Below are 23545 nucleotides of genomic sequence, written 5' to 3'. Positions count from 1 at the left end.
CTGCTGTGCAGTTGGGGAACAGTTCTTAGATGAGGTGAAGGTTTTGTAAGCTGGGAAGCTACTGAAAGGGATTTACCGTGTTAAGCACCTAGAAGGATCTGAATGTTTCTACTTAGATTAATGTGGAGGCTGAAGACAGGTGATGTGTTCATTGGAAGCTGGTAAATTCAACATTTATTTTTAGAAAACTCTGGGTGTATGACCATAAGCGGCCGCAAGCAATATGTTAAATAAAGAGGGTTAAGTGGTAAATGAGGAGTTCATTCAGAATGATGTTACCAATACTAAGCAAGTTCTAAATCTCAAAATCTTGGCCCTGCTTTATATATCATGTGATTTCTAACTAGCATCTTAGCAACTGCTGATCAAATATTATAGCATAAGAGATGCCTGACTCCCTCGTTGTGTATGTTCTTTAAAGCATCATATTTCTTTGTTTCCACCACAGAACCATCCAGTATACCAGGTACTCAAAAAATGTGGTGAATCATAATATCACTGGAGTATATAGATAGATAATCTGGTGCTTTCCAGCCATGTTTTTATATTTCTTGTCTTTGGTTTTACAAATTAATACCTTTTCAAGTTAAACTTAAAACACCCATAAACTTTGACTTTTTTTTTTTTGAATGCTTGATCAATAAGAAATAGCAATTCCCTGTACTAAAAAAGAGAAAAGAAATGAGTGTCAGAGAGATGAAGGAATTTAGAGTCAGCGAGAACATGGGATAATCTGCAGATTTTCTGTGGCCAGGATGTATTTGCTATTATGTGTAATGTCCCCTTGCCCCAGACTTCCAGGCTTGGGTGACTTTCCCCGGGCAAAAGACAAGCTGTATAGCTTACTTCCTTTCATAAAAATGGAAATTTGAACTCATAGGTAGTGGTTTAGGATATTTATGTACAATTTAGAAGATGCAGCACATTATCCACAATGATGAGGAAGCACCAAGAATTGCCATGGTTCTACTTTTTTTTCTTAAATTTTTCTTTTTTTTTTTTTTTTACATTTATTCATTTTTGAGAGAGAGGGAGAGACAGAGTATGAGCAGGGGAGGGGCAGAGAGAGAGGGAGACACAGAATCCGAAGCAGGCTCCAGGCTCCGAGCTGTCAGCACAGATCCCGATGCGGGACTTGAACCCACGAACCGTGATATCATGACCTGAGCCGAAGTCGGATGCTTAACCAACTGAGCCACCCAGGCGCCCCTGCCATGGTTCTATTTTTAATGCCAGGTGTCTGATGTATGTGTCAAGACTTGGTCGTAGAAGATTTAGTCTAATTCAGATAAATTTCAAGCATCTTAGAAAAAAGATTTGTTCTTTGAGATATTTAAAAGGTACTTCTCATAATTTGGTGTCAAAATAAAACTTTACCCTGTTTTAAAGTAATATTTTCTAGCTGGTAGTAAACATTATTAGGAAAGAAGAAGATATAGTGAAGGAAACAAACATGGCAAAGCCTATGATTAAAATCATAGGTATCCCTTTTAATTTTACTTGTAGTATAGATTTGTGTACTAAGGAGTCATTTACAGGGCTCGTTTTGGAGACTGTTTCTAATACGTGTATTAAAAACATATCCATCAAGGCTTCTTATCACATACTTCGTAAAATTTAGGAATTCAGTGATATATATAGATATGTATATATATGAATTTATGTGAATTCATATATATATATTAATATTCATATATATGTATTTGTATTTATATATATATTCATTTTCTGGTTTGTTTCACAGCTCTGCGATTGAAGTAAAGAAATATAAAAATTGGGGTGGTCAGGTGTCTTTTCCTTAAACGATAAGTAATAGTATAGGGCAGTTTTCAACTAATACTTACCGAATGATGTGGGAAATGGGTACTGTGGGAACTCAGAAAAGGGGACAGCTGGCCTAGAGTGTCTTGGGAAGGTGTCATGGGAGAGAAAACGTTGGAATTGTTTTTGGGCAGGGTTTGTCAGGATATTGAGGAAAGAGGGTAATCTAGATAAGGCATTCCAAAATCGAGAGGGCCCACGCATGCGTGTTCAGGGAAGAGTTAAGTAGTTGATGCTGATTGAGTGTTGGGTTCGTGTTGAGGAGAATAAGCTATGACTGGGAATAGATATTGAGGTCAGATTAATGTAGATGACAAAATAACTAGCCTTAAGATGACAGTGGCAACAGTTGTTTAGGAAGATCGCTCTGACCGTGGTGTATGGGAAGGACTGGAAGAATAAAACATGTGAGGCAGAAAAGGAGAGAAACTGCATGAGTTGAACTAGGTTGGTGGCTAGCAGATGGATGGGAAGGGGCAAACTAAGAGAGAGCTGAGGAAGAGTAACCAATGGGCTGAGGCACTAACTGCTGCATGGGGACAAAGGGAGGGAATATATCTAAAGACAGTTCTGAAGTTTTAAACCTGGAGGCCGGTGAGAATAAGAAACCACTCACAGAAAGAAGACAGAAGAAATTACTGATTTTATGGGAAAAGCATTCAGGTCTCAGAATTTAGGGTTGATGTTATCAGTGAAATGTGTGAATATGTCAAGCGTGCAGTCACATCCGTGGGATTGGAGTGTGGAGAGGAATCGGGACTACATTACGTCATGATAATGGAAATATGCGGGAAGGCTGCCTTTTAAGTTTGGAACCTAATGACAAAAGAGAAAGGAAATTATAGAGAATGAGGACCAAAGCAACATTTTCATTAAGAAGGTAGAAATAGTACCTGTTTGTAAAAAGAAAGGAAGAAGCCAGTGTGTAAGAACAGACTAACAAAGTGAGCGGTGAGAATTAAGAGGACTTTACTAACGTGGAGAAAAAGAACAGTGATCTTGAAATACCTGAATTTTAAGGGTGCTCACCAGGTAGGCCCTGATCAGTCAATATTTTATTGTACAAGGCCAGTCATTGAATTCTAGGACGATAAGTACCTCAGAAGGATTACTGGTCTAGTGTATCTTCATGGTTTGGCAGAAACATACTTCCATCATACCGATTGGTGTTAAAACCAACAAGTGCCTTTGTAGATCTCTTTCTGTGTTCTGTCAGTTTGAAATTCTGTTCTCGTTTACCAGCCTCTTTTGATCACACAGCCCCACAAACCTTATTAGCATCAGTGCCAAATCTACCAAGTAATTGAGTCCTTCAGTTGAGTCGTTACTGGAGACCCAGTTTAATACCCTTCTTGACTCTTGGGCAGTTTGGATGATGTATTCACAGAGATAGTATTTGTCAACATACTACTTCATCACCATGCTGAATGATACTCTAGTAGCCTCGTAAATATATATATTTAAAAAAATTGAACAGTTTGTTAATGTGTTTTATAGTTTTCCATTGAAGTCTCTAGTGTATATATGTATATGTATATAACTTATATTTAATGTGTATATATATACACACACACATATATATACACACACACATTTATAGGTATGTGTATAGGTTCACAGCAAAATGGAGGGGAAGGTACAGAGATTTCCCATTAATCCCTTCACCCACACCTGCATATAGGCTAGTTTCTTCATACCTCTAAATCTGTTTCTTAATCTCTAAAATACGGATATTAGCTCTATCTTCATAGATTTCAGGATTGAGTTAAGATCATTTTCTAAAAATGCCTGATATTTGATAACTATTTAGTAATGTCTGTGCTCATAACAGGCATAATTAGCTTTAAAACTTGGGAGAGCATCATGTTCACAGAGTGCTTCATAAATGCTTTTCGATGATAACATTTAATATGATCCTCAAATCTCTTTTTTTCTTAATTTTTTTTTTAACGTTTATTTATTTTTGAGACCGAGAGAGACAGAGCATGAACAGGGGAGGGACAGAGAGAGAGGGGGAGACAGAATCTGAAACAGGCTCCAGGCTCCGAGCTGTCAGCACAGAGCCCGACGCGGGGCTCGAACTCCCGGACCGCGAGATCATGACCTGAGCCGAAGTCTGCCGCTTAACCGACTGAGCCACCCAGGCGCCCCATCAAATCTTTATTGAATGAATAAGCAAATGAATGAATATATATATATACCCCGTACAGGGTTTTTGGAACCGGAGTCTCTGAAAAGCTTTTACTTCAGTCATGGGTAGAATTGCTGGCTTACATTTGCTGTAATACTTGGTTATCTTAAAATTTTAAATGTTTCTTCTTCTTCTTCTTTTTTTTAATGTTTGCTTATTTTTGAGAGAGAGACAGGGGACAGAGAGAGAGAGGGAGACACGGAATCTGAAGCAGGCTCCAGGCTCTGAGCTGTCAGCACAGAGCCTAATGATTCAGGGCTTGAGCCCACGAACCGTGAGATCATGACCTGAGCGGAAGTCAGACGCTTAACCCACTGAGTCACCCAGGCGGCCCGGTTATCTTAAAATTGTAGATGTGGCAAGTGATTTCAGAAATGTACTTTAATCCCAGGTTAGATATGCTTAGGAACCATGATGATTTCTGGTCCAGATCTGCTGTTTTCTTTCACAGCGGTGGGAACTTTAAAAAGTTTTGTATTTGTCTTAGAAATATGATGGCGGATTCTAGCCCAGGCCCCACCGAATGAGGCTGTAAAGCGGATTGATTTTTTAAGCATTGCCCATTGGCAATAGTGATTAAAAAGCTGTTGGTTTGCTTGCTTTGGAGCCGTCAAGATGAGTGGTGGCCCTAGAAATTATTTGCAGGTCAGCACCTCTTAGCCTGCAATGGCTCATGATACCTCTTAGCAGGTCTGTTAGAGTTGTTTAATCCCCTGTGCTGTGCAGTGAGGGGTGTGACGAGGGCTCCAGAGCGAGTCCCCCGGGGTTCCTTCTGCAACCCCAGCCCTATTCTTGGGCCTCACTTCCTTCTCTGTAATCTGAGAATTCACTTGATCAGAGTTGTACTTTAAATAAGATAATGCATCTAAATTAGCCCCTAGCCTACCACAGTGTAAGCCCTCAGTAATTATTATTGTATTGCTGCTGATGTTGCTGTAAATGGCAGTGATGAGGATTAAGCTGTGAATGGTGATTAACTCGCTCGGCACAGCGCATGGCAAGTAGCAGACCCTCACTAAAAGCGCCCCCCTTGACCCCTATGTTCAGATGCCTAGCACATCCTATTCTCAGTTTCGGGTGTAGGTGGCAAGTAGATGATGTTCTGGCTGCGATCAATCTTTCCTCAGATCTACAACTAGAAATATGAATAGCGAGGTTACTCTACTTCTGAATGTCAAGGATGAGGATTTAGAATTAGGTTTTCATTGTTTTAAATTGCTTTTCTTAGTAGCACATCATAAATGTGTGTGTTAAACTGTTTATCTGATTGTACAGATGCTGTTGACCGAGTACTTGGATATGAAAAATACTCGTACGGCCTCTGAACCATCAGCTCAACTAAGTTATGCCAGCACTGGCCGAGATTTTGCAGCCTTTTTTGCCAAGAAGAAACCTCAAAGGCCAAAAAATTCTCTTTTTAAGTAAGTATCTCCCTGATGGTAAGATAGCAGGTGTCAAGAAATGTTTGATCCAAGTAGGATGGCTTTCTACTTTATTGGCAGCCGTTGCTTCACCCAGTTAAAGCTGATTTGAAATAATTTATGGGAAGTGAATGTATTTTTTATTTTGTGTACATTTGTTTTCTATAAGGGGAAGTAGATATTTTGGAGTATGGTTATTGGACTGTCTAGGACTTTTAATAAAAATTTTTTGTAATTTTGTTTCTGTGGCATTTTATATAAAATGAAGGGCAACAAAACCCTATTTCTGGGGAATTTTGTATGAAGTGAAATATGTCAGCTTTCGGGGAAAAAACACTAGTGCCAAGAAATAACCTTAAAGTTTACAAGAATCTCCTTAGCTAAGTAGCATTGGATTCTGTTTGATTTTTAAATAAAGGAACACTCCGGAAATTCTTTTTTTCTAATTACTATGTTAGTTAATACCACCAGGCCACGTACCTATGTGATTTGGTAACAGCTCATAGTTAATATTATTATATTAATAGTAACAGCAGTAACAGCTACCACTGAGTGCTTACTATGTACCAGGTACTGTGGGAGATGAATTTCTCAAAATACTCTCAAACATAATTTACATGTGATTATATCAAATTTTGGCAGCGGGAGTAGTGGCTGGCACTGAATCCTCACCAAGTACTAGCGAAAGCATTAAGCCATTTTCATGGATTATCTCATTTACTCGTTGCAGCCTTACAGGTCTGGGTTTTATTTTTAATCCTTTTTTACACATAAAAGCTTGAGGCAAGCAAGGTTAAGTAATTTAAGTAGATTCACTGGCAATAACTGGCAATTGGTCAAAGCAGGATTTAAATCTTAGCAGATCTGGGCATTCTTCTGACGAGTCGGGAGATAACTAGTTAAGTTGTACCTGTAAATCTAAGCCTATAATGTGACTCCAGAAGTATTTTGAATTCATTCCTTTTGAACAGTTGAAGCTCCAGTATCTTTTATTGATTCACTTTTGAGATTTGTTTATATCATAGATTCATAGAGTTCTTTTTTTTTTTTTTTCCATAGAGTTCTTAATCATTATGGAAAGTTTCAACGGTTCATTTATCTTGTGGTCCAGAGGAGAGGAGATTGAGTGTGCTTGTGTTGGGATAAAATACATTCTGTTCATTGAATGCATTCTTTTCTTGTGTTTTACAGTTTTGTTAAGAGGACAGATGCACTATTAGTTAAAATGCCTTAGTCTGCAGGTAATCCAGACCCCAAAAGAATGAGATTAAACCATAGGAAGGTTATTATGTTACACAGTGGGGAGGATTGTAGAGGACTCCGTAATCTAACAGTGCGGAATGGCCAACGACCCCGCCCTTTCCATCTCCCTGCCTTAGGTTCCACTCCAGGATAGAGTGATGCCAAGGAAAGGGTGTGATTCTCTCTGTGACAAAATTTTTTATTAATTAGTAGACTATTTTTTACACCATTTTTCAGTTTACAGAAAAATCAAGCAGACGATACAGAGTGTCCTTATGTCCCCCTTCTTCAGAATTTCTCCTTTTGTTAACATCTTGTGTTCTTACGTATGGTGCATTTGTTACAATTGATGAACTGATAGTGATCCTTCGTTATTATCTGAAGTCCACAGTTTATATTGGAGTCCACTCTTTGTGTTACACATTCAGTGGGTTTTGATAAATGCATAATGTCATATATGCATCGGTACGTTATACAGAATATTTCAGTGCCCTAAACATCCTCTGTTTTCTACTTATTCCTTCCTCTTTTCCCCACCCCCTGAGCTCCTGATAATCACTGTCTCTGTAGTTTATCTTTTCCAGAATGTCTTATAGTTGGAATTATCCGGTATGTAGCCTTTTTAGACTAGCTTCTTTCACTTAGCAATATGCAGTTAAGGTTCCTCATGTCTTTTTGTGGCTTGATAGCTCATCTCTTTGTATTGCTAAATAATATTCCATTGTGTGCCTGTACCTCGATTTTTTTTTTTTCATTCAGCTTTTGAAAGACATCTTGGTTGCTTCCAATTTCTGGCCATTATGAATAAAGCTGCTGTAAATGTGCAAGCATTTGTGTAGATGTAAGTTCTCTGTTCATTTGGATAAATACATAAGAGAATGATTACTGGACCATAAAGGAAGATTCTATTTAGCTTTGTAAGACACTGCCAGACTGTCTTACAAAGTGGCTATCCCACTTCAGATCTTTTTTTGTTAATAATTATTATCCATTTATTAATCTTTTCTGCCAGTGACAAAGTCTCTCTGCAAGTTTTCCTCAGGTCTTACGCCCATTCCTAAAGCAGTCACTGGCAAAGGGGAGCACGCCACGGTGATGGTCTTCATCCAGTCAGGGGTTCTCTCTGGTGATAGGTCTTGGGCTGTAAAGGAACCGCTCTTCCTGAGCACACAGCTGTTTGCAGAGGGAGCAAAGGCAGCTAAGATGGCCTGAGATGCTGCCTTAACGCTTAGGCCTTTCCTCTGCTCACTTGTTTGCTCGCTCCTGTGTGCGCTCTCTGTCTCTGTGTCTGTGTCTGTCTCTTCTTCTTCCTCTCCTCTTTGTCTCTTCCTCTTCCCTTTCCATCTTCCTAGCTTCACTTCCTGTGGTAAATCTAGGTGTATTGCAGAAGCAGGTTTCAGGGTGTTTAGATTTCATGCTGTCAACCCTCATCCTTAACTTTGAATCTCAGGCCACACGTACATTTTTATACGTTGAGCCAATCCTGAAATTGAGGTACTGGAAAACATAGAATATTGGAAATGAATAAATGGACTTAAGTAATTGTTAAACATTTATTGTTATTGCATAGCAGTAAAAACTCATCGCCCACACGGAATGAGGCCGTTACTACAGACTTGCCTGTTTCCAGCTCTACCATTAATGAGCTGTGCGCGGCAGACCAGGTCTCCCGTCTCAGTGGGCCTCTGTGCCTTTGGCTATACAGTAAGAGGTGAGGCTGTATCTTCTCTAGTGCCTCTTTTACTGTAAAATCATACCAATCTGTGAGTGGTGGCAAACATAAAGAGGGTTCCTCAGTAGCAAAAATACATCAGGTCATAAAGGATTAAGGTTTGGGCGAGCTGTAATCTGGTTTTATCGCATCCAGGAAGGACTTTATTACTCTCTTTAATTGCCCTTAGCCAAGGTTAATTAAGTGTGTTTAAGTTCTCTCTCATTGTATAATCTGTGCCTCTCTGTTCTTTGCTCAAGAGTTTATTTTTCTTCCCCCCCTCGCCATTTCTGATCAATAGCCGTCAGCGTGCTTTTTGGAGGTCGGCGGCTTCTTTCCTGCACTTGACTGGCAGGTGGCACTTGTGAAGTACCACACACTTTGCGTTCCTTCTGGCTGTTAGGGCCCTCTCAGTTCTTGGCAGGGTGCAGAGAGAGGATCAAGAAGGCCAAGTGTTTCCCTCCAACTGACATTCATCTTCCTTGTCAAAGAATGGATAAAGAAGGCATAATTAAGAAAGTGATGGCGTTCCTTTTTTGTTGCCAGAAACCTATGCCATTATCGCTGCTGCTCTTTCGTGATGTTGCTGTTTACCACTTAGAGGCAGTCATTCTTAGAAGGATTTCTCCTGTCAGCCTGCTCCCCTGACTTTGAAAATCTCAGGTTTGAAATGCAATTTCTTAACACGTCAGGGGATTTACTGTTGATTTAATCTTAAATTTACCTGTTTCTTTTTCCCCTTACCTGCAAGTTTCTCTTAAGACTGGGATTTTTTTCTTTTGTTTTCTTCATCCTTGAATTATTATTTTAGCCTTTAGAAACCTGTTCTGTGTCCTGTGCCTATCCTCCATGTTTCTGGCCTCTGAAACGATCGATTCCTGGGGTGATGTGAACACACACTTTGTCACCTGATTTTTGTTTTGTTTTGTTTTGTTTTAATGTTTATTCATTTTTGAGAGACAGAGAGAGACCGAGCATGAGCAGGGAACGGGCAGAGAGAGAGGGAGACACAGAATCCGAAGTAGGCTCCAGGCTCTGAGCCGTCAGCACAAAGCCCAACACGGGCTCGAACTCACAAGCCATGAGATCATGACCTGAGCCGAAGTTGGATGCTTAACCAATTGAGCCATCCAGGCGCCCTTGATACTTTTGAGAATATTTTATGTTGTAGATGGCAGATCAGAAACCATTTAGAAACGGTATTGCTTTTGAGGACTTTTAGGGAGAAACCACAGATGCCTTGCTTCCTTGGTGTAGTTATCCAGCGGCATTGCTAGTGTGCCTTCTGTACTTGTTCTCTAACCAGGGGAGTGTAGAAAAGCAAGATACATTTCTGTGGCGGGGGCGGTCACTCACAGGTTTTGCACCACATAGCAGCAAAATGAGAATGACCTTACAGGATACCCTTATTCGTGTGTGTAGGGACCCTGGCAAAGGGTCTGGAGGCAGAAGAAAGTTGCAACAGATGAAGAGTTGTACCCGTTGAAATGAAGAATGAGTGAATGGCCCAACTGCTGTTGTGGAGGGGCGTTGGCCAGGAGTGTTGTTCATGAATCCAGGTCTGTGGCGGCCGGCTTTGGCCCTGTCATGGGTTGGCCAGTATGTTTGGGTCAAGGAACGCTAGGGAGTGCCACACAGACTGGAGTAGGACACTTGGGGTACAAAGGTGGCCACCGCTTGTTTGGTTACTGCCTCTCTGTTTACCCTGCGCTTCATTCCAGGTTCGAATCCTCCTCCCATGCCATCAGTATGAGTGCCTATTTGCGAGAGCAGAGACGGGAGCTCTACAGTCGCAGTGGAGAACTTCAAGGTAAGTGATTGAACTTCTCTGGAAAAGTTAGTTTCTGGAGGAAGATCTGAAGTGTGTGGCACATGTGAATTTGCCGTTCGCATTCACCAGTTTCTTTCAAGATAGCAGAGATTTAAAGACTTGATAATCTGTTTCCTCTATCACTTCCCAGCATCTGCTGCCGAGCAGCTAAAACGATTGCTATGGCCACAGGATTTATAGACCTGCTACCATTCAAGTGAGAACTCAAAGCAGAAAGACAGGAGGTCAGTCTCTTGGTGCTTAAACATGGCAGCCATGAGTCCAGTCACAGTCCACGGGAATGCCAGTCTGTGGCCGTCAGTGTTACACTTACTGTTTTCTATACCTTCTGGAATGTGGCAGGAGTGCCTGGGATTTGGAAAAGGGCAGATGCAGCCTCTGCCATTATTTAAAAGGAAGAAAGATGCCTCTAAATAGGATGTTGTAATCAAGCTAGCTCTGATATACAGGATATTTGATATCCATACATGGTTACTAAAGAGTTGTAATCTGTAGGAGAAAATACTTGAGAAAATAAATCGTAAGTAGATTTAATTAAATCAAAAATCCAGTAACGTTTCCTTCTGTGACAAGAAAGATGCTAATCATGGTAAATGGAATCAATCAAGAAAGATTTGTGAAGTCCTGCTAAGTGCAAGCCATCCCAGGCATCAGAGGGGATGGAGGGGGAGGAGACAGAGGTCGAATAGAAGGAAAGAGAAGATAAAGCCTTAAGATCCAGCTATCAGTGTTCATGGACATCACTAACAATATCAGGAAGTCAGTGCTTACAGCCAAGTAATGTTATGCATAAAAACTAGTAGAGGAGTTGAGAGGACGGGGCGATTATTTAAAATTATTTTAAAACCGTGGGCTTCCTGCTTGAAGGGTGCGTAAGAACACTTCCACTTTTGGGGAGGCAGTAGAGGCACTTGAAATATTTTGCAGCGAGTAGCCTACACAATTAAATATTTAGTTTTTAAGATTCATCATGGTTCTATGTCAAAACATTATAAATTAACCAGCTAGCCTCTCTGGATTTAAGGACCACCGCCTAGTCATTTCTACCCACACCTTCATTATTGATCTAAACACTTGTAAATTTTTCTGAAGATGCGGCTGTGCTCTCCCATAGCTCTGCCACAGTAATAATTCCATAGCTCACGTATATATCAGAACGAAAAGCCTAGAAATAGTTTGAGGATACAAGGAAAAGGAAATTAGCTTACCGGCATTTTATTTAATAATAGTGTTGCCATGTGGCGGGGGGGGGGGGGGGGGGGGGAAGGGGGAGGGGCGTGGGAAACGTGAAGTGTGCATCTTGGAGTCTTAAGGTACATGGGTACAGAGGGCAGTTAGGATTGAAAAAAGTCAAGGAGTGAAGAAATACAATTTTACTTCCTGTCCTTAGCATAGTGCCTAGTATGGTAAATATTCAATAAATACTCACTGACTCAGCGACAGAACAAATGAGGACAGTCGATGTCAAACGTAGGAGAGGGAGCTTACCATGGAGAGAGAGGAGGGGAGGCCACTGAGAGCCGGTATCAGCTTCACGGTTCTATTAGTTTTTAAGTTTGAGGAGAAGCAGAGGCTATGTGTAGATCCATTTTTGTTCTGTGCCCTTGTAACTAGCTTCAATAAGTAGAAGTGTGGCCACTGAGCTGTCTGGCCTAGGATGATACTGCCGTGTATGATTGGAAAACATTTTGAAATCCAAGTGAGTTATGGAGGAAGTTTATTCTGTGAGGGTGGTTAATTGAAGAGTCACTATAATCTAATTAGGAACTTTTCTCATTTTTCAGCAAGTTAATAGAAATACGGAGCTGTATTCTGTAGTCTGTTTTCCTCACCAGGGTTCAGCAAAGTGGGAGGATTTATCTTTGGTTCCAGGGAAGCAAGTAGTTAGCAAACATATCATGCTCATAATAATCATTAAATAATTTCACTGAGCTGACAGATCACTGCCTGGTGAGAGAATAGCTCAGCTGAGGAGTTTTTGTAAAAGTTTGATGGTGTTTCATTGAGGAGCAAAAGCATCTCTGATGAATGCTTTTAACATTTCAGCTGGAAAAGGGGAAAATCACACCTATTTTCCATTAGAAAACGACCATCCTTTTTCAGTTACTCTATTAATCTGGCTTGTACGAGGGCCACAGTGAGATCTGCATTTCAGTTTATCCTTGAAAAGGCATAATTGAATAGGTCAGTCAAATCATAAAAGACTGGCAGAAGATTTGTGTCTCTCCTCTTACTACCGCGTAGCTGCAGGCTTCGCTTCCTAGTGCTTTGGTTCACAGGGTCAACCTTTCCTTCTGCGGCAAAGAAAATCCATCAGAAAGACCATCAAAGTAACATTAAAAAGCTCAAATTTTATGAAAGTAAAGTTCCTGCCAACATTTTCAAGTTATCATGCAATTAAAAATGTTACCCACCCTAACGACACACAAGGGGAAAAAAGAATGCAAAAATGAGATTTCTTTGGTATCATCAACCCATCTCAGTTGGCTCTGTTATGGTACAGCTGCTTCATTATATAGTCCACTGTCGGCAATTGGGCCGAGGAGGTGGGGGTGCTGTTTCAAAGTGTGCACAATAACAAGTGGAAATCTAACTTGTGTGTCTCCATTAATCAGAGACTTCCCGTTGTTTTGAGCCTCTTGACTGCTTCATTTTACCGCTTAGACAACCGTGTCATAGGTTACATGAACATTTAGGTGAATATAGCTTCTCGGGTTTAATGTGGATTCTTTGGGAAACAAGGTAACTGATGAATACAGTATCTCATGAGGGTTAAAAGAAAATCAGAATACTGCTGCTCATGATCAAAATAAGCTCTTAGGTTAATCAGCCCCACTGTGCCTCGGTTTTTTCATTTGAAAAATAGAGCTGTTATCAATTCTGACTACTTTAGGAGGGACATAGGGACTGTAAAATTAGATACTAAAACTCTGGTAAAATTAGAAGAGCTATAATTGATTTACATTAAAATGGTACTTTAAAATATTAAACACGGTGGAATTGGGAGAGTTGCATCCATTTCTCTATCTCTTGTTTTCTCTGCCTCACCACTCTTACTTTTCCTGAGTTGGTTCTTCTCAAGGTCACCGGTGACCTCCATCTTGGCAGATTGAGCGTTTGCTGCTCTGTGTTCGTCTCACTTGATCTTTCGGCCAGCCACGTTCCTTTTCCCCTCCTTATGTTTGAGTGTCTCAAGGTTTGGTCCTGGGAACCTTTGCTGTGTTCACTCTGTAGACTCCACCCAGGTATCTCAGCCCCAGTTGAGTTTTGCTTAGTGCCTTGGTTCGGGTGACTTCCAGATCTAGATCTCCTGCCCAAATCCCGTTATTGTTTCCTGATCTCTCCCAGCATCCTGCCCACTCCCACCACCATCCTGTCATTCTTTATCACATGTTTTTTATCTTCTGCAAAAGACTTAATTTCTGTGTGTGTGTGTGTGTGTGTGTGTGTGTGTGTGTGTGTGTGTTTCCCGCTTGGTAATTTGCTACCCTTCTCTCCGAATACCCACAGTGCAAGTCTTACTCATTAGTGCGTTCCAGTGCCTGGGACAATGCTTGGCTTGAATTAAGCACTTAAAAAGTATAATGGAGGAGGCCTCTATCCCCAGTATCTCCTTATTTGTAGCTATAGGCCTACTTATTTGAGAAGGCCTAGTGGGAGGTTTAATACAGAGTAAGAGGCCTGTGATTTGTCCTCTTTGCTCGCTTTTCAGATAATAAAATCACGAATGAGTAGAGTACATTAATTGTCATTGATCCAAGTAGAAATGTATACTCAGTTTTGATTACAGTTCTTTCCTGTCTTGGGGCTACTTAGTACTTCTGTTTGTACTCAATAATATTACCTTTAGAGTGCTATTTTTATTCCCATTAGTCTAATGAGTGGCATTTCTATAGCCCTGACATTAAAATATTCTGTAAAGCTCCCACCACTTGAGAATTGACTTCTCTAAGAGGATTTGCTTTACATGGTAAATATGGAAGTACTGGCATCAGGGAAAACTGGGCTCTTAGCCTGACCTGACCTGAATTTTCTTAGTCTCTCCCTCTAATGGGTTGTTGGTATCTGGGGCTGTGAATACTTAATGATATCGTATGTGATTAATCTGTTTGGAGGTACCTTGCCTTAAGGTACAGTGATATTTGGAATATATTAGGCATGAGTTCATCATCCTTTTTTACCAAAGGATTTATAATACAAGTCTCTCAGATAGCGAACTGTTCTATAATGGAGCATTTAAAGCAAGATTTCATTTACACACACATTTTCAGGGCCATTTTGGCTGAAGTGAGGTACAGCACCTTTACACTCCTACCACACATTTGTTCCACAGCCTTAAATATAAGAAGCACTTATAAAGCTTTATATCCTGAAATAAGATTGGAAGATTCTTTGTAGTCTTAAATTTTGCGTCATGACTTTGTTAATAACTATGTAGCAATGTGCTGGGCACATGAAAAAATACATTTTTCTTCTTAAAATTGCATGTAATTATTTCAAAATAACCTTAATCTTTCATAGTTATCTCTTCTGGTTTAGATTCTAAAATAGGGTATGAAAATTGATTCCCCTTCCTTTTATATATGTACACTCTTGCTTTTTTAAGAGACTGAACTTACTCATATGTGAGGGTAACCTTATAATGAAATTATAATAGAATTTTCAGAAATGCTAATTTCTTTATGTGTTCCTAAGAAGTGGTAAGTTATAAGTATATGTTCCTCAGGTCGTGAACAGATAAGAAATAAAAGTATTCTTATGCTGAGATTTGTTACTGAGTGTGTCGCCTCTTAGCCTTAATGTGTGCAACGTAGACATTTATTTAAAAACGTTCTTTGTTTCTGGGTTTCATTTATAATGCGGGTTTATTTTCCGAAGAATTCTAGTTCCTATAACATCCTTTCTACCCATGGGACAGAGTATTGGTACCTGCACTGTGTGGAGGAGCCTGGTGGTCATGGGACAATGGATCCTGAGAGTACAGAGCAACTGTCACAAAGCCTTCGTAAAGCCTGTGAACCTCACTCTTGGGAAGTGATCATTGGTCATCATGCAGAACTGGTTGATGACCTGTAACCTTTGTTCTACCCATTTATTCATTCATCCATACAGATAGGGGAAAAGAGTGAATACTGTTAAGTGACATATGTATTAGAGATTGGAAAGTGATACATATGCATTTCTCTTTATATTATACTTGAGTTAAAAGTGTTTTTTTCCGTCAGAAAACCTGCCCAAAATATGAAAAAAGTTAACAAATTTCTAATATGTAACAGAAAAACTTTAAAGTTAGCTTCTGTCATATTTTTTATCATTTGTTCACATTAACTTTTCAATGTAAAATAACAGCTTTACTCCTTTTCTTAGAGTTGCTTTAGGGCTGCAAGAAATTATATTTTTTCCAACCTCAGTAGTTTATATGATGCAACTAATTCTGACTTCAGCTGTTTTCGCCAGTGGAGAAGACCAGAAACGTTTATGACCCATCATGGGGAAAGTAATTCTTAGACTGGTGAAGGCACCGAAGAACATGTGGGTCATTGTCCCAACAAGACATGGTTCCTAAGGCCTTTTTACGTTTTCAGAATGAAGGTTGAGTCCTTTCAGGACTACTCCTAGAGATGGCCTTACCTGAAGTGAGCTGTTACCAAAATCCAGAAGAAATTGACATGCATATATATATGTAATATGACGTCTAGAAAATAAAGCAGTAGATTTTAATGGTAGAAAGTGATTTGGAACTCATAATCTAGTTTTCGAACTCATTTTCTTAGTCTTAGAACCTGTTTTCTGTAGGTCTTATTTCAGAGTTGAGTATAGAAAGCAGATGGAAGTGGAGGTGGTTTGACTAAGTGGGGTCCAGGGCTCAGACCTCTGCCTGCCTAGACCCCCAACATCTGTCCCTTTTCCCTTCCTCTGTACAGCACCCAAGGTACCATCACAAAATTAAAGACTCCCAGAAGCAGAGCGCTATGCAAAGGAAAATTGATAAGGGAGACAGATGCCATTATAGATCTGTAGGGATAGGACAGATGAGTCAATGATGAGTGGTCAGACAATTATCCATAAGCAAACAAAACAAAACAAAACAAAACAAAACAAAAAAGACAAAAAAGATGTTGAGTTTGAAACTCCTATCATTTAGGAAAATAAATCCTTGGCGCATTGAGAACTGAAAGGCAAAATCTGTTGACACTTGAGTTTATAGTGGCATTGTTTGAATAACAAAACCTGGAAACCATTCAGATACCATAGACAGGAGAATGGATTCATAAATAGTGGCGTAGCCACACAGTAGAATACCACGTAGCAATGAAAATGAATGAACCGGACTGTATATTAACATGGTTGAATCTCAGAAGCAATCACAAATGTTATGTATAGTCAAATTCCATCTGTATAAAGGTCAAAAGCAGTCAGAACCGAATAATATCTTCAGGTGTATGTCCTTATGTGGTGAAAATGTGAAGAAGGAAAAGGAGGGAGCATAAACATAAAGCTCAGGGAAGAGATCACCTCTGGAAAGGATAGAGGAAGGAATAATCAGAGAGGACACCTAGGACTTCAAGGATAATGGTGCTGGTTCTGTTTCTTCAGCTTCGTGATGGAAATGCTGTTGTGTTTTTACAACGGTACTAAATGTCCGATACATTCAGCTATTATACATTTCATAAAAAGTATAAATACAACAATTTTTAAAAGGCCTCTGAAACCTCCAGAGACACAACCATATATGTAGTGTAATGTTCCCATTTAGAAGTCTGCAGGAAATTTGGAGTGTTCTGTGAGAGCTGGATTGGTTCTTTGGCCTGCACCTTTCCACTGAAATGCCAGGTCCGTGCCACCGCTGTGAATTCCTACTGGGCTGGAGCTGTCCCTTGAGTCGTTCACGAGAAGATGACTCAGGAGCAGGAGCGCTCCCTGCTGACCTCCTTCCCCCTCCTCTCCCTCATCCTCATCGGCCAAGTCAGAACCTAGTGTTAAGTGACGTCAGCAGCTATTCTTTCATTTCCTGTGTTTTCTAGGACTTGCTGGTTATTTGTTGAATATGTACAGATTCATTACATTTATTTGTCCTGGACGCTTCACTAGGCCTTTAGAATACAGTAATGAACAGAACCCAGTTCTGTCTTTGGAGGGCAAAGGAGCAGAAAGGGGCCGTGACTGTGTTCCAGAAACGGGCAGTTGCCCCCCCAGCATGTGTTCTCTTTCCTCCATAGGAATAGAGCCCCTGGTTTTTAGCCATGCACGTGGCCCCCCAAAATAAAACATTTCTAAGCTTTCCTTGCAGCCAGCCATGAACATGTAATTCAATTCTAACCAGTAGAATGTGCGTGGAAGTGAGATAACTTCAGGCCTTACATTTAAAGAGAAGGAACAGGCTGCCCCCTTTCTGCCCGGCGCGGTGTGTGTGAACGTGTCCTCACACACAGCCCTAATGACACGTGGTGGTGAGCCATGTTGGACTGTGCGGGCGAGGCGCCCCTGTCGGTGGTAGAACAATGAGATCGGAGCAGCTTGAGTTGGCCGCTGGGGTCTGTGTCACACCGCTGATGGCCAGAGCCGCTGTAGCCTCCCGGACTTCTCCACGAGAGAGGAATAAACTGTCTTGTTTCAGTCACTGGTATTTTGGTTCTCTGCTACTTGTAGCCCTGCTTACATTCTGTTTAATTCAGCAGTGCAAACAAGTGATCAGAGCACTGTGAAACTCATTATGATGGAATTGTGTAGATCTGTAACAGATGTGCGTACAGGGCTGGGAAGGCAGGGAGGCTCTTGGGAGCACTGAAGCTTCAAACTTCTTATAGAAGAAGGTGGAAAGCTTTTCAAGTAAAGAAGGTGGGCGTTTCAGGCAGTGCTCATGGCAGGTAGAAACGTCTACAAGTGTGAGAGTAGATAGAGGCTTTCCTTGTTTCATAACGTGAGTTAGATGGATATAACTTTTTCTATTAAGGAAATCAGTTTATGTATACAGACCTTTACTGATTATAATTTGTTACTTTCAGGAACCAGAGATAATAGATGGGACACTAAAGCTGTGGTTCATAATAACAATTGGGCCATTGTTCATAGTAACAATTAAGACATTAAGAATCGATAGAACCAATGGCGTACTGGTGATGATAATGAAATAGAAGTCGTGCTACACTTGAGCAAAAGCCAAGCGTAATCACATACTGGACTTTCTGAAGCGTATTCAAATGGTATAGCTGTGCCCCCTTATTAAAATTTTTTGTAGGAAAAATCACGGTGTTGAATGCAACTGTGGTAGTGTATCATATCAGACCGTGCACGGTGGATTTAGCCAGAGATACTGGCAGGGGCTGGATCATGAAGGACCCGCCTACCCTAATGCCATAGTACCTCGTTCAGCGTGGACTGCAAATGGCAGCAGACGGCAGAGTTCTGTGTGCTCACATCTGATTTCCAGCTTGTAATTGTGTGGGTGAAAATACGCATCAAGTTACTTTTGGCTTCACCACAATTTTAAACTCAAAAAGCCCGTATTACAGTAATATATGATAGTATGTACGAATGCTACATGAATATTGTAACAGTCATAATATAGGATGTTCATTCCTAGAATTGTGATGACATCTACTGAATTGCCGCCAGTTCATTTGCATATTCATGCCCACTTAGCTCAAATAAGTCCCTGTTTGTTTGCACATTAACGTCTGATTTCAGCACCAGTTAACTAATTTACATATCCCTGTTCAGTTGGTTAGTGATGTTCATATGTGGAATATTGGTGCAGCTGTTTGTGCTTTGAGTAGCTTGGGGAGCATGGTGGTTTAATGGAAGGAGTAGCTATTACTCATCTTGCTCTTACTAGGCAAGTCACGTTACCTTTCTGGGCCCTAGATTGCTCATCTGTATAATGAAGTTAGCAGCACTTGCCCTGTCTGTTTCTTAGGGTTGTTGTACCAATTGACATAACAAAAGTGACAACATACGGTCAACATTTCTAGGCCACCTGTATTCTAGGCCTGCTCCTGGAACATCTGCGTGTAGGAGAGTTCTAGGTGCCACGGAAGACAAGGCTCGCAAACGGATACAGTTTTAATGAACGTTCTAAGCACTTTCAGGAGCATGGAGGAGGAAACACTGAACATTGCCAAGGGGAGTCGTAATCCGAAAGCGAGACGGTCCAGGGAGGGCACGCACTGCCAGTAGGGAGAAGACGAAAACAACACCCTGTTGTGTGAGAGCTTCGTGGGGTAGTCGGTATTTTGTTGGGGTTGAAGCAGAGAATGTAGGGAAGATTGGGCTTAGAAAAGGGAGGCCCGGTGGGCAGGTCTCAGGAGACCTGGTGTAACAGCAAGAAGGCACGGTTTGTCCTCTGGGTGATAAGGAGTCCTCCAAGGGTTTAAAGCAGGAGAGTGACATAATCAGAAATGCATTCTAGAGAAGGTATTGTGGGAGCTCTGTGGAGGATGCATTGAGTATAGTGAAGCTGGAGAGGGGGGGCGAGTTGTGTTGTTATGTCAGGTGAGAGCTTATAGAAGATCATGGCAGCATTTTAGGAGGCAATAGGGGAGAGGTTGGAGGAGGGGAGTACATCTAAAAGCCAATTCTGAGGTAGAATCAAGTGGACATGATGACTCCTCCTGTGTGGAACTTGAGCAAAGATCAGTGTTTTGGCTGATTTCCAGTTTTCCTCTTTGGCGACTTGGGTAGATAATGATGTTATTTGTTAGGATAGGCAGTACAAGAAAAGGGTAAGGTGTTTTTTTTTTGTTTGTTTTTTGTTTTTTTTTTTTAAGTTTATTTACTTTTGAGAGAGAGTAGCAGAGAGAGAGAGAGAGAGAGAGAGAGAGACAGACAGACAGACAGACAGACAGACAGAATCCCAAGCAGGCTCTCTGCTGTCAGCACAGGGCCTGACATGGGGCTTTGAACTCATGAACTGTGAGATCATGACCTGACCGGAAATCAAGAGTCAGATGGTCGACTGACTGAGCCACCCAGGTGCCTGCCCTAAGAAGAAGGTAGTTTTAATGGAGTGTTATATAGGGGTGAAGACAGCTTTTTATAAACATATATTTTCATGTTTATCTTTTAATTTTGTTTAGATCTGTCTAACGACATCGAATCTAGCCTAATCTCTTATCAAGTTCCTCACATATAAGGCATTCGGCATTGTTTGATTACCTGTCACCATTCCCTTTCTGACATCCGGTGTCGGAGTTCAGGTTTTCTTTTCTTCCTTCCCCCCTCCTCCTCCTCCTCCTCCTCCTCTTTTTAAGTTGCAAATACCACTTTCTCCTTTTTGGCTTTGTTTGATCTGTTAATTTGAGTGCTCATTTTAAACCATCTGTAGAATACGATTCTTTATTTTTTTATTCCAAGAAGGACCTGTATTTGTGTTATTAAAATCTAGCTACCATTCATTTTTCTTAACGGCTTGCTCTGGGGTTTTGTGCAAGTCCCTTAACTGGTTTTCTCAGAGAGAGAGAAGTTACATGATTTCTATGACTCTCCATCAAGTCCAAAACTCTGGGTTCTGGATTCTCAGTATTTGGTCACTATTCCTAAAGATTGAAATCTGAAGACTAGTTGGAGGTTCAGAGTGTGGTCTCTGCAGTCAGGCTTCCTACCTGGGTGACTGAGTAAATTGGCTTTTTTGTGTGTCAGTTTCACTTTCTACAAATTGAATGTAATATACTTAAGTATATAATATACTTAATGTCATAGGACCAGAGTGAAATGTGTGAATACGTATAAAGTGTTGAGAACTGTGCCTGGCACGTATGAAGTAATGATGAAGTGTTAACTGTTGTTAATTTATCTGGGGTTCCCCCCCCCACATTCACACATAGGAGACACTTAAATTCACACATAGGAGACCAATATATTTTAAAAAATTAATGAAAATGAGACTCAAGTAAAATAGATTTAAGTAAAATCTTCTAGAATGGTTCTTAGAAACTCTTTTTTTTTTTTTTTTAAATCCCTGCTTTCTTCTTTGACAAAAGTTCTTTGGGAGTGTTGAAAAAATGTGCTTACATCAGTGGTCATCCCAATCATGCAGTGTTAAGTGTCATCCAGTGCGGTGGCCCGGGTGGAATTCACATAACGTCTCTAACCAAGAGGGCAGCACTTAGTGACTCCTTAGTGATCTGCTCTTAACCACTTACATCCACCCCAGAGGTAAAATCTCATGGCGATAATCAAAGTGGCCATTCCTCTTCAAAGTCATTTTGATATTCAGTGCCACTAACTCTGAATTGTACTACATAAGTAATTGAGAATGATTAGCATATGGCTAAAAAAGGAGGTTAAAATGGAAAGGTCATTCCTTCTCTTTATAAATGAACTACCTTACATCTGATCATTTGGCGATGTGTTAGGACACTCTTGTCTTGCTTGCCCCTTGCCTTCATTCTGAGGTCACATCCTGGCTACCCATGGGGGAAATAAAAAACAAAAAAAAAAAGGAGTCATAGGCTCACTTGTAATTTGCCAACAATTCTTAAACTAAAAAATCCTAGAACTAGCAGAGATCTCAAATTAGTACCATAAAGGAAATGATCTTTTGAAAACAACATAAGTTCTTGAAAACAATAAAAGGTGTATGACTGAAACAAGCAGAAAGAAAGAAAGAAAGAAAGAAAGAAAGAAAGGTAGGTTACAGCTAATCTGAAAGGGAAGTTTTTGACTTGGCTTGGAAGATGAGCAACGAATTGTTTACCTAGTTCGTGACAGCGTGGCTGTAGGAAGCGGCTGGATAAAAGTGAGGTTGTAGATGGGACAGACCACTAGTCATCTATGATTATCCCTTCTTTCTAGATTCTGTGACTCTTATTGGGAATCAGTCATTCTAACACCTCTTGAAAACCTTATTGAATCATTGAGTGGTTGTCGCTGATCATTTTTAAAAAATTTTTAATGTTTATTTTTGAGAAAGAGAGAGAATGAGTCGGGGAGGGGCAGAGAGAGAAGGAGACACAGAATCTGAAGCAGGCTTCAAGCTCTGAGCTGTCAGCACAGAGCCTGATGAGGGGCCTGAACTCACGGACTGAGAGATCATGACCTGCACCAAAGTCGACGTCTAAGCGATTGAGCCACCCAGGTGCCCCGTCTCTGATCATTTCTAAACTATTTACTCTGGTTAACTCAATAGATATAGTTTCCTCAGAACAGATACAGAATTTGGTTTTATTTCCTGAGAAATTGAAATCCTTTGTCACCTAAATGATAGTAGTGTTCCTTTTATACCTTCACTTCTAGGACATTTTTAGGCAAATATAATGCCCAAGGAGAATAATTACTCAGTTTTAGATGACTTTGCTGAGATTTTAGCCATCATTGTTTGTTTACACTTTAAATTTGTAACTGCCTCAGTTACTTTTACAAGTGATAACATATGTTATGTAAACTTTTGAGCTTTAGTTCCTATGAACTGAATCCTTTCTGTTTCTTCTCCCTTTTTTCTAGCTTATTATTTTATTTTATTATTTCTCTTTATATTGAAGTGGACTATACCTACAAAAAAGTGTGTAAAGTGCTGTTTACCTTAGATATACAGCTGGGTTTTTGCGCACGCGCACACACACACACACACACACACACACACACACACACACGACACACACACTCTCATACCCGTGTAACCAGCCCCCAGAAGGCTTTCTCATGCCACTTCCTCGTCAGTACCACCCCCTCAAGGTGCCACTCTTCTGATTTATAATGTCATCACTTAGTGTTGCCTGTTCTTTAGACCTATAGAAATAGAGTCATATGGTATCTTGTGTACTAGCTTCTTTTGTTCAACATGATGTCCGTGAGATTCACTCATGTTATTGTATGTATCAGTTTGTTGCTCTTGTCGTATATTCCATTGTATGATTGTAGGACAACTTATTCATTCTCCTGTTAGTGGACATTTGTCATTTCTACTTTGGGGCTGTGACAAATCTGCTATAAATTACTTTGTACATAAACACTCATTTCTCTTAGGGATGTGCCTGGGAGTGGAATTGCTGGGTCATGAGACAGCTTTACGTTTAGCTTTAGAAGATACTACCAAGCATTTTAAAATCATAGAAATTAATGAGAAATTGCTTGAGAATTTCAGTTGCTTTCCATTCTCACTAAAATGGGATTTTATCAGCCTCTTAAGTTTGTGTCCTTCTGGTGGATGTGTAGTCTACCTTATTGTTTTCATTTTTGAAAAGAATCTCTAGGCTCTCTCTACGCTTTCCGTAGGGGAAGTAACCTTGTTCTTCCTTGGAAGGCCTGACTGTGTATACATTTTTACCCAGAATTCTTGGGTGACCTTTCTTGCTAGAAATCACTTACTAATTTCTTACAACTTTTGAGGT

The 23545-nt window shown here is 40.4% G+C and overlaps 1 protein-coding gene across 1 annotated transcript in view; it reads left to right on the top strand.

Moving 5' to 3' along the window:
• Positions 1-23545, top strand: part of EXOC4 (exocyst complex component 4) — a 765046-nt gene that overhangs the window by 194264 nt on the left and 547237 nt on the right. Inside the window, exons 8-9 of the mRNA XM_025930053.2 lie at positions 5288-5433; positions 10108-10196. Of these exons, the coding sequence (XP_025785838.1) occupies positions 5288-5433; positions 10108-10196 (235 nt within the window). The remainder of the gene's footprint in view (positions 1-5287; positions 5434-10107; positions 10197-23545) is intronic.

Source organism: Puma concolor, chromosome A2 (genome assembly GCF_028749965.1).
Source record: "Puma concolor isolate L17-30 chromosome A2, mPumCon1.1.hap2, whole genome shotgun sequence".
Lineage (NCBI taxonomy): Eukaryota > Metazoa > Chordata > Mammalia > Carnivora > Felidae > Puma > Puma concolor.
This window is presented reverse-complemented; position numbering and strand designations above follow the sequence as displayed.